A 16241-nucleotide genomic window follows, 5' to 3' on the forward strand; every position below is an offset into this window, starting at 1 on the left:
AAGAATCGCTATCCACTCCCCCTTATGTCTTCAGTATTCGACCAATTGCAGCAGGCCAAGGTCTTCACTAAATTAGATCTACGCAATGCCTACCACTTAGTCCGCATTAGGGAGGGAGATGAGTGGAAGACGGCCTTTAACACCCCAGACGGCCATTACGAGTATCTAGTTATGCCCTTCGGCCTCACTAACGCCCCCGCGTTCTTCCAAGCGTTGATCAATGACGTTCTCCGAGACTTTCTTGACCGTTTTGTTTTTGTTTATTTAGATGACATCCTTATTTACTCCCCGGATATAACTACCCACAGGCACCATGTTGAGTCGGTTTTAAAGCGCCTTCTCGCCAACGATCCTTTTGTCAAAGCTGAGAAAAGTGAATTTCATGTCAAGATGATTTCCTTTTTGGGCTTTATAATAACTCCTGGGGGTATCCAGATGGACCCTGCAAAAATAGAAACAGTGGTTAACTGGCCCACACCGGGCAGTCGAAAGAAGCTTCAGCAGTTCCTTGGTTTCGCCAACTTTTACAGGCGGTTTATCCGCGGTTTTAGTAAAATTGCAGGCCCTCTCCACGCTATTACTTCCTCCAAGGTGCAGTTCCAATGGACCCCTGCAGCTGAAGCAGCATTCCTGGCCTTGAAGACCCGCTTCACCACAGCCCCCATACTGACCATGCCTGATCCCCGTCGTCAGTTCATGGTGGAGGTCGACGCATCCTGTGAGGGCATTGGGGCAATACTGTCCCAACGAGCTGAGCATGATGGGAAGATGCATCCCTGTGCCTTCCTTTCCCGCCGCCTGTCGCCACCGGAGCGGAACTACAGCGTGGGCGACCGAGAACTACTCGCCATCAAAACCGCTCTGGAGGAGTGGCGGCATTGGCTCGAGGGGGCAGAGCAACCCTTCATAGTCTGGACTGATCATCGCAATCTTGAGTATCTCAAAACAGCTAAGCGACTCAATTCTCGCCAGGCGAGGTGGGCGCTCTTTTTTGACAGATTCTCCTTTTCTATCTCTTACAGGCCGGGGTCCCAGAACATCAAAGCAGACGCCCTCTCTCGCCTCTACGACCCCGAGCCTGTAGCCAAGGAACCTGAACCCATCCTGCCACTGAATTGTGTGGTAGGGGCGGTAACTTGGCAAATAGAAACGGAGGTTAAGCAGGCATTAGGGGGGGTCCGGACACCTCGGGGGTGCCCTGAGAACAGACTATTCGTCCCGGCTGACCTACGCCCCCGGGTGATCCAATGGGCCCACTCCACGCCGCTTTCCTGTCATCCGGGAGTCAGGCGCACCATGCACGCCATCTCCCGGAGGTTCTGGTGGCCAGGCATGAAGCCGGAGGTCCGGGAGTACGTCGAGGCTTGCTCGGTCTGCGCCCGAAACAAGACGTCCACCAGACCACGCATGGGCCTTCTTCAGCCTCTCCCGATTCCCTCCAGACCATGGGCTGATATCTCCTTGGACTTTGTCACGGGGCTCCCTGTATCCCAGGGGAACACCACAATCCTGACTGTGGTCGACCGCTTCTCAAAGATGGCCCACTTCATAGCCCTGCCTGCCTTGCCCTCGGCCAAAGACACTGCAGGGATCATGATGCGGGAGGTATTCCGCATTCACGGCTTCCCCCGGGACATTGTCTCGGATCGGGGGCCACAGTTCGTGTCACGCTTCTGGAGGGAATTCTGCAACCTCATCGGGGCCAAGGCCAGCCTCACGTCAGGATACCATCCGGAGTCCAACGGCCAGACCAAGCGCCTCAATCAACAGTTGGAGACCGGCCTCCGGTGTTTGGTATCCCAGAACCCATCCACATGGAGCAACCACCTGGTCTGGGTCGAATATGCTCACAACACTCTTCCCACCTCCGCCACAGGTATGTCACCCTTCAAATGCGTCCATGGCTACGATCCCCCTTTGTTTGCCGCACAGGAGCGGGAGGTCTCTGTCCCGTCTGCCCATGCCTTGGTCCGCTGTAGCAGACGTATCTGGGAAGCTGCTCGCCAAATCCTTGTCTGCCAAGGGGATCGGGTGAAGAAGGCCGCAGACCGTCACCGACGCCCAGCACCCGCCTACCAGGTGGGACAGCGAGTGTGGCTGAGCGCCCGAAACCTGCCCCTCCGGGCCACCTGCCCGAAGTTGGCCCCCCGCTTCGTGGGTCCGTTTCCTGTATCGAAGGTCGTAGGCCCTGCAGCGGTGCGGCTACGTCTTCCACGCTCCCTGAGGGTCCACCCCACCTTCCACGTCAGCCAAGTCAAGCCAGTGGTGGAGAGCTCCATGGTGCCTATGCCACGCCCTCCACCTCCTCTTGACGTCGACGGCGGCCCTGCCTATCAGGTCAAGAGGTTGCTGGCAGTGCGACCCCGAGGTCGTGGCCGCCAATACCTGGTGGACTGGGAGGGCTACGGCCCGGAAGAGAGACAATGGGTTCCCTCGCGGTTCATCCTGGACCCCTCGTTGATCAGAGACTTCCACAGGGACCACCCCGACCAACCTGGACCGTCTGGTAGCCGGTCCTAGAGGGGGGGGTTCTGTCATGCCATGTCATTTCCTGTTTATTTTGAAAGCTTCACCCTCCTTGTGTCTGCGTACTTGCCCTTCCTCTGGTCACCTAATCACCTATTGTTTCCACCTGTTCCACATTAACCCCTGTGTATATATTGCCTTAGTTTCCCTTGTCTAGTGCAGAAGTGTCTTTCGTCCAAGGTCAGTCACGTCAGCCTCTCGTCATAGCCTACCGTCATAGTCTATTGCAGTTCTACTGAATGTTATCCTCCATTAGGAGCGTTTTGTGTTTTTGCCCTTTCCTCCCTTATGGAGTGCTTTTTTGTTTGAACCCTGATCGTGGTTGCTTTGACTTATTCCTCCATTGGAGAGTTTTTTTGTTTGTACATTTTTCTCATTCCTGCATGTCAGCGGAAGAACCTGTTTTCAAAATAAAAGTTTTTGCCTGAACCTCCGCAGCTGAGTCCGCCTCGTCATCCAGGTCTGACAGAGTCTCGGCGTCCCGGTAAGGGGAATACGAGCATCTTGCATCTACAGGATCCCCTATTTGACCACCTGCCGCTCATCCTCATTTATTTTTGTATCGAAGTCGATCATTTGTCCTTACAAGTGATTACTTAGTAATTACTTTTTCAGATTATTTAGCCTAAAAAAATGATACCTTGAATTATTATTAAGGGGTAACACGGAGGGTCATGGGTAGTGTTGCACACATCAACTGAAATTCAGTTATTTTTAATAAGCCAAAGACAGTACACACATGATATGAGCATATTCTCGTTACGAGCTTGGCTGTGGAACGTATTGTGCTCGTATCACGGCGATACACTGTATATCCTTTGACTTTCTCAAAATTTTTGAATGCACATGGCCGATCATTCAATATTTCACCAATTTTTGAACAATTTATATTGGCTAAATTCCCAGTATGTGTTTGATCTAGAGGTGTGCAAAATTTCCGATTCTTAGATTATTCGCGATTCGGCCGTGGAAGATTCGAGAACAATTCACAAACATCCAAATTCCGATTATTGAAATATGCCAAGTAAAGCGGAAGTACAACACACTCAGCGCGCCGCGCGGTCAATGAGCAACGGAGCGAGAGTAGCTAAACATCATGCTTCTCATTACCCGGCCCCTCGGGTAATGTCAATGCTCAACTCACGGCTCTAGCTCAACTCATGCCACGAGATAAAAAAAAACACAACAACATACCTGAAGCTGCTACAAGTACGTCATCCACATAATGTTACGGTAGATATCATTTATATAAGACTAGATGCACTATGGTAGCGGTAGCGTTTGCAGTACATCTACAAAAAGCTAGATGCAGACGTAGTAAACGGCCGCCATCTTAAAGCAGTACACTTCTCTGCAAGGCTGTTGTAGCGAACCTTCCAAGCAAACCTAATTAACTTTTTATCTAAAATACTCCTAAATCGGTAAAATATTGACTTGAATCTATCTTTAAAATAGTTTTAAAACTTTCACATGTCGAAAGTTGACAAAATGGAAATTATGGATTAACGGGAGCAATTTTAACAACTTTAACGGTTGATTCACAACATTAAATTAATTGAATGTAGTTTAAAGCTGCTGATACAGAATGGGGACTGGAGTTTTTTATTTACTGTTATTTTTGTATATTTGTTTACTGCTATATGTTAACTTGATACTGAAATAGTAGTTTGGTTTAGCCTGAGAGTATTTTTGAACAATTTTGGAACAAATGTACAAAATATTAAAAAAATAAAAAAATATAAAAAAAAGGGGGGGGGGGTGCATCAATAATCGTTTTAGAATCGAATCGGACCATCTGAATCGTAATCGTAATCGAATCGTTAGGTGCCCAAAGATTCCCAGCTCTAGTTTGATCGATAAAAATTCCCAAGGAATTCCAATTTGAACCTTTGTGGTCGCTCTGTATATGTTGCTATGTGCCAATGGAACCCTTTGACACTCTAAGCTCAGTGGCATCTTTCCTCTGAGAACATTTCATTTAAAGCGCCACAACTTTGAGATACTCTTGAAGGTTGTTGAACACGTGAATAAGTTCAATTGAACCAGGAAACGTACAGGCCATTCATGGCTCAAACACCATGAAGGGCAACTTCTTGTGAGTTGTGTTCAGTATGTCCTCATCTTTGCTGTAAATAGAAAAAAAAGTAGCAGTTGAATGCTCCGTTTCTTTTATCCAAAGAAGGACAGCATCCAAGAAAAGGATAAAATGAACAACTGATGCAGCAGCAAAACTGCATTGAGTTGTGAAGTGGCAGTGAGGCGGTGGAGCTGTTGGCTGAAGATTTACGGAAAATGTTTTGGCACATCATCAGTTGTTAATAAAGTTTCCAAATGTATAGGGTACAAAACATACACAAGGCTGAAAAAGCAGTTTCTCCTCTTGCACCGCCCTTTAAAATAAACTGCTGTATTTTAAGACAAACGAACTGTTGTTTTTGATAGAACAATATGTCTATATGCTGCCATAGCAGTTTCTTGGCGCATTATGCCGCCAGACTATTTTGAATTTGTCCGTTTTACCCTGCAGATCCCTGTTTACAGACGTTGCGGAACCTCGCCATAAAAAGAAGGTAAGTAATCATATTTTTTTTATTCGAAATGTCGATCATTTTTAGCTTAGAATCATTAATTGATGTCTAATATTTAGCTTAAAAAAATAAAACGACTTTAAAAAATTATTCACTTGCATATTTTAAACAAATTACATCACAATGAAAAAAAATAGTGTCTGTAAATAGGTGACGAATATCTATATCATAGCTATCGCTTAATTGTATTTTTTTTGCTAATGTCGCATTTTCCCCGATGTTTTAGATGATAAATATTCGATCCAAAAGAAGAAAATTTGAAAAGAAAAAAAAAAAGTTTAAAAGGGTATACATTTGAAAAACGAAAATCTCGACCACTCCTTGTCCATGACTTCCGCGTCGCGACCCTTGTTATATTACCGTTTTTCACACATAAGACCCACGCAAAGTCCAGCTGTGGCCATTCACACTGACTTTACACTCTGTGAAACATGCTACACGAGTTTTGGATCGAAACACGGTAAGTAGGCGATAATATCTCGTTAAAATCGGCGTGTCTTTAATGATGCTCGCACCTCCAGTTACCAGTAAGCTACAAAAAGACAAACATTGCAATGGAACGCTAGCGTGAGAATTATGGGCACAGCAGGCTAACTGACTAGCGTGCTATTCATTATCTTTTCGACCCTTGTTGCCGCTTGGATTTCTTATTATGGGATGATATCGATGTATTAGATACACTAGATGCTTCCAGAGCATACGACATGAGAAAAAAAGTCTTAAATGGCATTATTATGTCAATTAAAATCATATTTTGAGACGATTCGACTATATACAACAATTTAGCAAAGCGCAGATGACGAGAAATTAGTCTTTTAATCTGCTGGTTAGCCACGCCTACCATTATAGGGCTTTAGCGTCCCCAACAGGTGGATGACGTCAGCGGTAGACTGGGCTCATCGGTTTTACTATTCAGCCCATTGAGGGGGAATTATTCAGAACGAGGAAAATGCGACGAAGAGAGCCTCAAAATGTCATTGTTTCAGTCTCTCTACTCCAATATTTTTACAGGATATTCTTTTTATCCAAGTATTTTTCCCCAATAGCTATATAAATGGCTTGAGAAGGACCAGTCAGCCCGTCGAGGGGGAACTATTCACAACGAGGAAAACGCGACGAAGACAGCGGCAAAATGTCATTGTTTCTGTCTCTTTACTTCAATATTTTTACAGGATATTCTTTTTATCCAAGTATTTTCCCCAATTGCTAAATAAATGGCATGGTCATGACATATAACAGTCTTGTGCTGAATGGAATATGAAATAATAAAAATGCATTTATTCAGGACGACATGGCAAAATTACTCCATACTGGTCAAAACTGTCGACTTCACCTTTACTGTCGCACCTCCCGAACAATATTTTATGACACCTAAATCGGACATATGTCACTTCCCTTCCCCGGTTTCGGAGAATGTAAAACCGGAAGGCATGACAGCTAGCCGACATGCTAACCCGAACAGAGTGATGTTTCAAAGTCTTCGAAGCAGAAAATCACATATAACTAGCCTGGATTATTTGACATGACGACCCGGTTGTCGATTGTTTTCGCGGATCGGCAAACCGCCCGGCGGAGAGCAATTTACAGTTCGTTCCCCGGAGGAGGGTGGCTGGAGTTGTTGTGCAGATAACGTACTGCTAATGAGCATGAGGAGAGCTTTTTACATGCCTATCAATGATCAAACGTAAGTAGTCCTTTATTTAAAGGAGGTTTGTAGCGTTTACTTTGTAATCGCTGTATTTGTATTTGACATAATACAAAACAAGATGTTTACTCACTTCCTCGTAAGTCCAATGGTCCCACAGTAAATATCCACGGTGAATGGGAACCTTTCGAAACTCCAAAAAGGCGCATACGCCTCTCCCTCATACAGAATGATTTTTCTGCAGCCATTTGGCTGGCGTGATGCGAAAAATAAACGTATTAATCCGCAAAATCAGCTGAATCCTTCGTCCTCATACACAACAGTACACTGTATAGTGAAGAGGACGTCTTCTACCGTCACAGCGCCCTCCTCCTCAATGTAAGACCGAAGCCGGAAGTCACTCATTTTCATGGCGCGGGATTAAAAAAAACTAAATAAATATACCGATCGCTTCCACACACATCCAAGCGGTCCATATCATTCAGGGGCATAAAATACCGCGTGTATTATGAAATAAACATGCTTTTTCGTGTCACATGCACTTTAAATCATAAAGCCTAGTACCAAGGCTTCAAGGCTAAATACAGTACAATAGTGTTTTGTACTCACATTTATATGTTCCCTTTATGCATATATGGAGCCTTTTATTCTCAGTATCTTGCATTCACATTCTTTAATCATAAATGAAAAAATATTTTAAAAGCCAAGTACAAAACTTAAAATATTATGGTATTGGAATTTAACCCCTAAAATTCCCCTGGAAATGTTTTTTCTTTCCAGATTAAAATCAAGCCAAAAAAAATGTATACAGTAAAGTTATCATTAACTATACTGCTACCTACCGGTTTAGCCATGTTTATTTACAAAATAAAAAACACAAAGCTAAATTAAATCTACATTGACTCACACATCAATTTCCTTTATTATTGTACATCCACCCGCTGTCTGTTGTAACGTTAAAGCTATGCTTCCTGTTTTGAAGTAAGCATAGTGTCCTAATAAGTTTTTAACTTATTTTTTATGTAACATTTTGTGAACAGACACCTGAATATCCCAGCCCATTGCTTGCTGCAAGTGTTGACCAAGTATGTTTTTGCCCCGATAGCTTACTACAATTTTTATATTTTCATTTTAACCTTCCGCTGCATACAGTAAACCCTTTTGCCTCAATATGGATAATGTTGCACTGGTATTCCTCAAAAAAATAAATCCTTTAAAACACTCTAGTATACGTCTGCTTGCAATGGCTTGTGCCGTTGGAGTGACGAAGCTTGTCGGTTTAGCAAACGTAACTCAACGGGGGGAGCTTTTGCGAAAGGTCAATTCTAAATTCCTGTTTGAGATACAGTGAAAAAAAGCATCGTATTAGAAATAACGGTCTTTAAAACCATTAGACAAACTCCCACTGCCTTTCAAATGTGGTCTTGCAAGCCAAATCAAGTCAAAGGCCTTTTTCTCCTCACACTTACTGTCCAACTCATGTAATCTAAAATCTAACCCTCAAAAGCAAAGAACTAAAAGCATGAACCGGTTTTTATGCAACCAACTCAGGAATCTACACACGAAGCCATGCGCAGCACAGGACAGGCACGATAGCGTCACATTTTAAGTTTCAAAGGTCTTGCTTTTCTTTTATTACTATTATTATTTGTTTTAATTGTTTGATTAGCTTTTTGGAGGGAAGCAGACAAACGAAAGACAGACCTCTTATCTCTCTCTCCATCTTGAGTTCCCCTGCTCGGCAGCAAGGCACAAGAAGACAAGGGTTAAAGTGGACATGCAAAAAGAGGAAGTACAGAAGAAAGAGGAGCAGTGTGCCCACACACACAGAAGACCACACATTTAAGAGTTTTTATAAAGATTTAAAATTAAGTATCATAATCTAGGAAAACACGGTAAACCTTAAAACGCTTACTAATCTAGTTTTCTAACATTTTTAGGCTGACCTTGTTGTTGGCGACCTCTTTTTTCTCTCACAATGAACTGCATCAAAGAACGCAGCGTTCCAAAATCGCAACGTGTGCCTGAAAAACAATTAGAAAAACTAAATTCAGTCGTATTGTCTGAAGCGAGAGAAGACAGCATGAAGAAACAATCAAAATTGTCTTTCTATGAAACTTCCATATCTCTGATAACTGCACATGGACAAGACAATAGTAATACCAGATGGGTTGCTGCTTCAAGTGGGTGTACAAGTACACCTTTTCTCCCACTTTTTCCTCTGGAACCGCTGATACTAGGGTGAAAATAACAAAGCATGTCAAATTAGAAGAAACACAATTTGAGCCAGCGCGACTGGGAATACAAATAAGGCAAAAAATGTCAAAGTCGAAGTCAAATATATAAATTGACATAAATCACCCACCCCCCCCCCCCAAAAAAAAAAAAAAAAATCCCAAAAGATTTCTCAGATAAATACCATGGAGGACCAAACCTGCCCAAATTAAAATAAAAAAATAAATAAAAGTGAAAAAAACAAAAAACAAACTACAAATACAAAAGAAATTAGACTCGAAGATTTAAAATTAATATGGACATGATTACACAAATACAGTGGGGCAAATAAGTATGTAGTTAACCACCAATTGGGCAAGTTCTCCTACTTGAAAAGATTAGATAGGCCTGTAATTGTCAACATGGGTAAACCTCAACCATGAGAGACAGAATGTGGGGGAAAAAAAAAAAAAACGGAAATAACATTGTTTTATTTTGAACGAATTTATTTCCAAATTAGAGTGGAAAATAAGTATTTGGTCACCTACAAACAAGCAAGATTTCTGGGTGTCAAAGAGGTCTAACTTCTTCTAACGAGGTTTAACGAGGCTCCACTTACTTATTACCTGCATTAATGGCACCTGTTTTAACTCATTATCGGTATAAAAGACACCTGTCCACAATCTCAGTAGTCACACTCCAAACTCCACTATGGCCAAGACCAAAGAGCTGTCAAAGGACACCAGAGACAAAATTGTGGACTTGCACCGGACTGGGAAGACTGAATCTACAAAAGGTAAAACGCTTGGTGTAAAGAAATCAACTGTGGGAGCAATTATTAGAAAATGGAAGGCATACAAGACCACTGATACTCTCCCTCGATCTGGGGCTCCATGCAAGATCTCACCCCGTGGCGTCAAAATGATGACAAGAACGGTGAGCAAAAATCTCAGAAGCACACGGGGGGAGCTAGTGAATGACCTACAAAGAGCTGGGACCACAGTAACAAAGGCTACTATTAGTAACACAATACGGCGCCAGGGACTCAAATCCTGCACTGCCAGACGTTTCCCCCTGCTGAAGAAAGTACACGTTCAGGCCCGTCTACGGTTCGCTTGAGAGCATTTGGATGATCCAGAAGAGGACTGGGAGGATGTGTTATGGTCAGAAGAAACCAAAATAGAACTTTTTGGTAAAAACACAGGTTCTCGTGTTTGGAGGAGAAAGAATACTGAATTGCATCTGAAGAACATCATACCCACTGTGAAGCATGTGGGTGGAAACATCATGCTTTGGGGCTGTTTTTCTGCAAAGGGACCAGGACGACTGATCTGTGTCAAGGAAATAATGAATGGAGCCATGTATCGAGAGATTTTGAGTGAAAATCTCCTTCCATCAGCAAGGGCATTGAAGATGAGACGTGGCTGGGTCTTTCAGCATGACAATGATCCCAAACACACAGCCAGGGCAACAAGGAATGGCTTCGTAAGAAGCATTTCAAGGTCCTGGAGTGGCTTAGCCAGTCTCCAGATCTCAACCCCATAGAAAATCTGTGGAGGGAGTTGAAAGTCCGTGTTGCCCAACGACAGCCCCAAAACATCACTGCTTTAGGGGAGATCTGCATTGAGGAATGGGCCAAAATACCAGCAACAGTGTGTGAAAAGCTTGTGAAGAGTTACAGAAAACGTTTGGCCTCCGTTATTGCCAACAAAGGGTACATAACAATGTATTGAGATGAACTTTTGGTATTGACCAAATACTTATTTTCCACCATGATTTGCAAATAAAATCTTTAAAAATCAAACGTGATTTTCTGTTTTTTTTTTTCTCCTACACATTCTGTCTCTCATGGTTGAGGTTTACCCATGTTGAAAATTACAGGCCTCTCTAATAGTTTACAATGGGAGAACTTGCACAATTTGTGGTTGACTAAATACTTATTTGCCCCACTGTACATAAAACTTCAGTGAATAAAGCATATTTTATTCACATTTAAGTGGACTACATAAGGAATTAGCTTTAAATATGCTGTTATAATAACGACACAGAATACTTTAAACTAATTCCTAGTCTAGTCCACTTAAATTCAAATTTATCAAGTACTGTACATTTGTAGCGTATGGTGGTAAAGGATAGGTCTTTGAAACAGGAGAATGTCATTGTCAGTGGTGTAAGGCAAGTTTTAGACAGAAAAACACCAAAAAAATGGTGTCGATAAAAAGCTGCCTCTGGATCAGGTAGGCTCTTTTTCAGCCCTCTAGACTCAAGCCATGTCTTTAACTGAACATTTGTATGTTCTTCCACATTATTACCAGTGAATTTGGCACCAGGGACATAATTTTTGTTCAGAATTAGTAGGTTTAGCTCAGTAGACATCTCGTTCCTACATTATTTACATGCGTTTACCATGAGTGACACGGGTGAGTTTGACCCCCTAGCAACAGTTGCTAGCTTCATGAATATTAATGAGCAAAAGTGACGTGTTACGTACGTTACGCTATTACAATAATCAAATCGGGAGGTGACCAGACTAGACTGCAAACAACAGTTGCAGCGGTGTGGGGGATGAGAAAAGGGTGCAGACGAGAAATATTACGATGGCCTGGCTGATCTGGTGATTTCGTTATTATGAGAGCGGAAGGAGAGCGTTCTGTCAAGGATGACACCCAGACTCTTAACCTGAGTAAAAGGTACATTGTTGAGAAGTTTTTGTCACTAGTGAACATGGCGGGGATACCAACAAGAATATATTCTGATCTTGAGCTCTTGAGTAGTATTAGCTAATGTCTTGTATGCAGTGGGTAAAAAGGAGTAGGTTGGTTTTAAGGAAATGTCAGGTGTCATCCACGTACCAGTGGAAGTAGATGTTGCATTTACAGAGGATGGAACAGAAGATTGTAGATGATGAAGAAAATCAGCTAACGGACAGAGCCCTGGGGGGACGCCAGCAGAGACCGGGAGCGATTTGGATTGTATAGAAATTATTGAATGTCAATCAATAAATAAAAACGCTTTGCTTTCTTATTTATTTCTTTGTCTGCGTGAACATGCAGAAGTAAATGCTATTCAAATGAGGGAGTAGTCCTATGTGTGCCTTGGGTTGAACTTGACTATTGGTTGTTTATGTAGATGCTTATACTACATAGCTGCGGTAACACTGTCTGAACTTGGTGTCATAATTATGACATGACACTGTCATGAACGTTAATAAATGCTTATGACAGATGTCATTAAGTGTCTTTACCCAAACAGTTCCTAAACTCTAATCCCAACCCAAAGACATTTGAAAAAATCTCAATATTGCATCAAAAGAGACAATCTACTAAATGACATTAATGGATAGCGCTACTCTAACCCGGATGCTGTTGGCATTCGCTAACATTAACTGAAAATGCTAACCGCTAACACTAAGCATCATCTGCAATAGCTGGCTTTGGCTAGTCATTGAATTTTGTGATGACTAGCTCGTTACCTGTTCTGTACTTTTGGACTGTTTTCGTGTACTGGCAGACATTAGCTAGTCGATCGCTGACTTGTATGTCTATTGACCAATAGGTGAATAGTTCACCACACTTAGGACCATCCTCTCATTTAGACAACATTTCCTCCTGCATCTTCATGCTGACTATGAAAGAGGGCAAGGCGCTTTTATTTATTGATTGATATTTAATTCAGTCATATACATTTATTTTTGTAAATGTATTTTTTACTTCGACTTGTTTATATATTTATTTCCATATTTATAGTCACTTTTAGTCAGTTTCATGACTTTTACCTGGTGATCTGGGTTTTGTCTCAACTGGATTTTCGGCACCCCTGCAATGATAAATAACACATTAAGTTCGTGAAAATGATCAAAGCAAGAAGGTGTTATTTGCTCACTCGGTTTTTAGAGTGACTGAGTTTCTCAATTTGCTTTCTAGGCCTCCAAAAAAGCCTTTGACATCAGTCTTCGATGAGTTTTTAAGGAGTCGCTCGGCGGCATCTTTCTTATCTGAGAGCCAAGAGTTGGCCTTGATAAAATATGAGTCCGGACCAGCAGGAAGACCACCACCTCGTTCAAGAAGCTCTGCAGGAGAAGGCTGGGACTTTCCTTTAGAGAAAAATAATTCAATAGAATTGCAATTACATCAAAGTGCACTGTCACTTAATCTTGATTTATAGATTACAAATCTAAAGAGGCAAGCATTAAATAAATGAGCACTTTGACAATGAATTTATCCTCCACTCTACTGTATCTAATTTTGGTCATGTAATTATTCTTGATATTAGTCGAGGTCACTGTCTTTACAACTATGTTGGTTGCAATTCTTTGACATTTTACAAGGGAAAATTCACTTACCAATGTAGTAGTACGTAAAGCACATTGTCATGAGGTTTTTGGCTGGGCTGTAGTCATCCATTTGGTAGCATCTGTAGAAACACAAAACAAAACATCTTTTACACTCACACATTATATTACGAGAGTGCTTGCAAACAAGTTTCTTAAAAACCACTACCACTAACTGACTTACTCAAACAGCACAACCGCAAATGACTGCACTAGTCGGTAGAACGTAGCTTCACTCACACATTTGGAGTGGCAGCGCTGTGTGTGGCAAAGAAAACATTAAGATTAAATATATTTTCTGAATTTCTTCTTCTGCAAATAAGTGCTTATATTTGAAGATCAAACTTCTGTCATTAGATAATATGGCTAATATTTTAAAGCAAAAAATATGAATTGTAGATTAATCTTACCTGAGCATTTACATACTTGGCAAACCATTCCCTTCCTTTGCCATTTTCGCCAATGCATAATTCTCCAAAATGAGCCTTCTCTTCTTGGTCTAGGTCCTGCCTGAGAAAATATTGTGCAAGTTTCATCAAATGTAGAACATAAAATACACAGTCAAGAGCTCCATCTGGAGGGCACCGTCCCACTTGGCTCAATGCAGTTGCACTGTCAAACAGCACGTGAATGCAATATTGTTTTTTGGTCAATGTGCCACACCTAGAGCTGGGTAGAGTAGCCAAATATGTGACTCAAGAAAGAGTAGTAGCGTTACTTCAAAATATTGTTCAAGAAAAACGAGTCATATGTAGTACAAAGAATTTACTCATGTACAAATAAAGTACAACCTCTAGCAAAAAGTATGGAATCACCAGTCTCGGACGAGCACTCACTCAGACATTTTATTACGTAGAAGAAACTCAGATAAAAAGCTTGAAAAAATAATGAATTAGTTCAAAAGTGCAACTCCTTGGCATTCAGAAACACTAAAAGAAATAAATAAAAATCATTGTAGTGGTGAGTAAATCTTACTTTTATAGAGCAAGTGCAGGACAATAAATATAAAAGAAAAAAATATGGAATCACTCTGTTTTGAGTAGAAAATACAGACATACCAAGTCAATTTCCTTTCCTTAATTGGGCCCCTGCCTCAGATTAGATCTGCTCGTTAGTCAGCAGTTAAAAACAGTGAAGTTATCACACCTTTGAGGGCTGCTGGAACAAATGGATTCACAAGAATCGTGGCTTCAACAAGAGAGATGTCTCATGAGACCAAGGAGAGGATTATCAAACTTCTCGAAGGAGGTAACGCTACACGTATGGTTGCCAAAGATGTGTGCTGTTCACAGTCAGCTGTATCAAAAATCTGGACCAAGCACAAACAGCATGACAAGGTTGTTAAACTTAAAGGTACTGGTAGACCGAGGAAGACATCCAAACGTCATGACAAACAACTAAAGGCCATATGTCTTGAAAACAGAAGATCTACAACAAGACAAATGAAGAAATGGGAGGAAGCTGGAGTCAAGGTATGTAACAAAACTGTGCAAAATTACCTAAAGGAAATGGGATTTTCATAAGGAAAGCTAAAAGGAAACCATCATTGACACTTAAACAGAAAAGAGCAAGACTGCAATGGGCTAAGGAGAGGCAATCATGGACTGTGAATGACTGGATGAAGGTTATTTTCAGTGATGAGTCAAGAATCTCCATTGGACAAGGGGATGATGCTTGAACTTTTGTTCGGTGCCGTTCCAGTGAGATTTACAAAGATGACAGCCTGAAGAAAACATCAAAATTCCCTCAGTCCTTGATGATATGGGGCTGCATGTCAGGCAAAGGCACTGGGGAGATGGCTGTGGTTAAATCTTCAATAAATGCACAAGTTTACATTGAAATTTTAGACAGCTTTCTTATCGCTTCAACTGAAAATATGTTTGAGGATAATGAAATCATTTTCCAAGATGACAATGCATCATGCCACAGAGCTAAAACTGTTAAAGCATTCCTTGGAGAAAGACTCATCCAGTCAATGCTATGGCCTGCAAATAGCCCGGATCTCAACCCTATTGAAAACCTGTGGTGGAAATTGTAAAAAATGGCCCACAGCAAGGCTCCAACCTGCGAGGATGATCTGGCAACTGCAATTAAAGAGAGTTCTCACCAAATTGATGAAGAATACTGTTTGTCACTCATCAAGTCCATGCCTCTGAGACTGCAAGCTGTCATAAAAGCCAGAAGTGGTGCAACTAAATACTAGAGATGTGTTTTGTTATTTCTTTGTTTCTCATGATTCCATATATTTTTCCTCAGAATGGAGTGATTCTATATTTATTTCCCTGCACTTGCTTTATAAAAGTAACATTTACTGACCACCACAATGTTTTTTATTCATTTCTTTTTGTGTTTCTGAATGCTAAAGAGTTGCACTTTTGAACTAATTCATTATTTTTTCAAGCTTTTTATCAGAGTTTGTTCCACATAATAAAATGTGTAACTGAGTGCTCGTCCAAGACTGGATATTCCATACTTTTTGCTAAGGGTTGTATTCGGTATAAAGAATACTTCTCACAATATCAGATTAAAAACAAACAAAAAATTAAACAATGGTATGTTTTATCTCAGCACACCGTCATCCATATGAACTGTTATGGATTGATGAACTTAATCATATTACATGACAATTTTAAGTCAAAATAATACAGAAAAATCACGGCATTTTAACAAGAAAAATCTACAGAAACGAAACATTAGCCATTCAACGAGCATAAGTGCCCTCGAGTGTGGAAAACATATTTCCTAGAATTAAGTTAAAACAATCATAAGTGTGGTTCTCCGTGGTCTATCGGTGACAACTAAAAACTGGGAGAGAGGTTGGAATCTGCGCTTTTGAGTAACGTTGATGGCAGCGCCCTGTGTGAAATAGTTTTTTTTTTTTTTTTTTTAACGGTGCATTTAAACTACCACGTAATTGAGCAGGTTGGTGTGAAAATTG

General features: G+C 41.5%; 1 protein-coding gene across 2 annotated transcripts in view; it reads right to left on the reverse strand.

Annotated features, from left to right (window-relative positions):
• kiaa0513 (KIAA0513 ortholog) overlaps window positions 1-16241 on the reverse strand; it is a 53737-nt gene that overhangs the window by 21349 nt on the left and 16147 nt on the right. The window contains exons 3-10 of one of the 2 annotated variants that reach the window (XM_057836452.1): window positions 13714-13813; window positions 13488-13561; window positions 13316-13386; window positions 12856-13066; window positions 12749-12789; window positions 8923-8995; window positions 8706-8783; window positions 8464-8493 (exon numbers count right to left, since the gene is read on the reverse strand). In XM_057836452.1, coding sequence (XP_057692435.1) covers window positions 8464-8493; window positions 8706-8783; window positions 8923-8995; window positions 12749-12789; window positions 12856-13066; window positions 13316-13386; window positions 13488-13561; window positions 13714-13813 — 678 coding nt within the window. The remainder of the gene's footprint in view (window positions 1-8463; window positions 8494-8705; window positions 8784-8922; window positions 8996-12748; window positions 12790-12855; window positions 13067-13315; window positions 13387-13487; window positions 13562-13713; window positions 13814-16241) is intronic. The other variant, XM_057836453.1, reaches the window with a different exon arrangement.

This window comes from Corythoichthys intestinalis, chromosome 5, assembly GCF_030265065.1.
Source record: "Corythoichthys intestinalis isolate RoL2023-P3 chromosome 5, ASM3026506v1, whole genome shotgun sequence".
Taxonomy (NCBI): Eukaryota; Metazoa; Chordata; class Actinopteri; order Syngnathiformes; family Syngnathidae; genus Corythoichthys; species Corythoichthys intestinalis.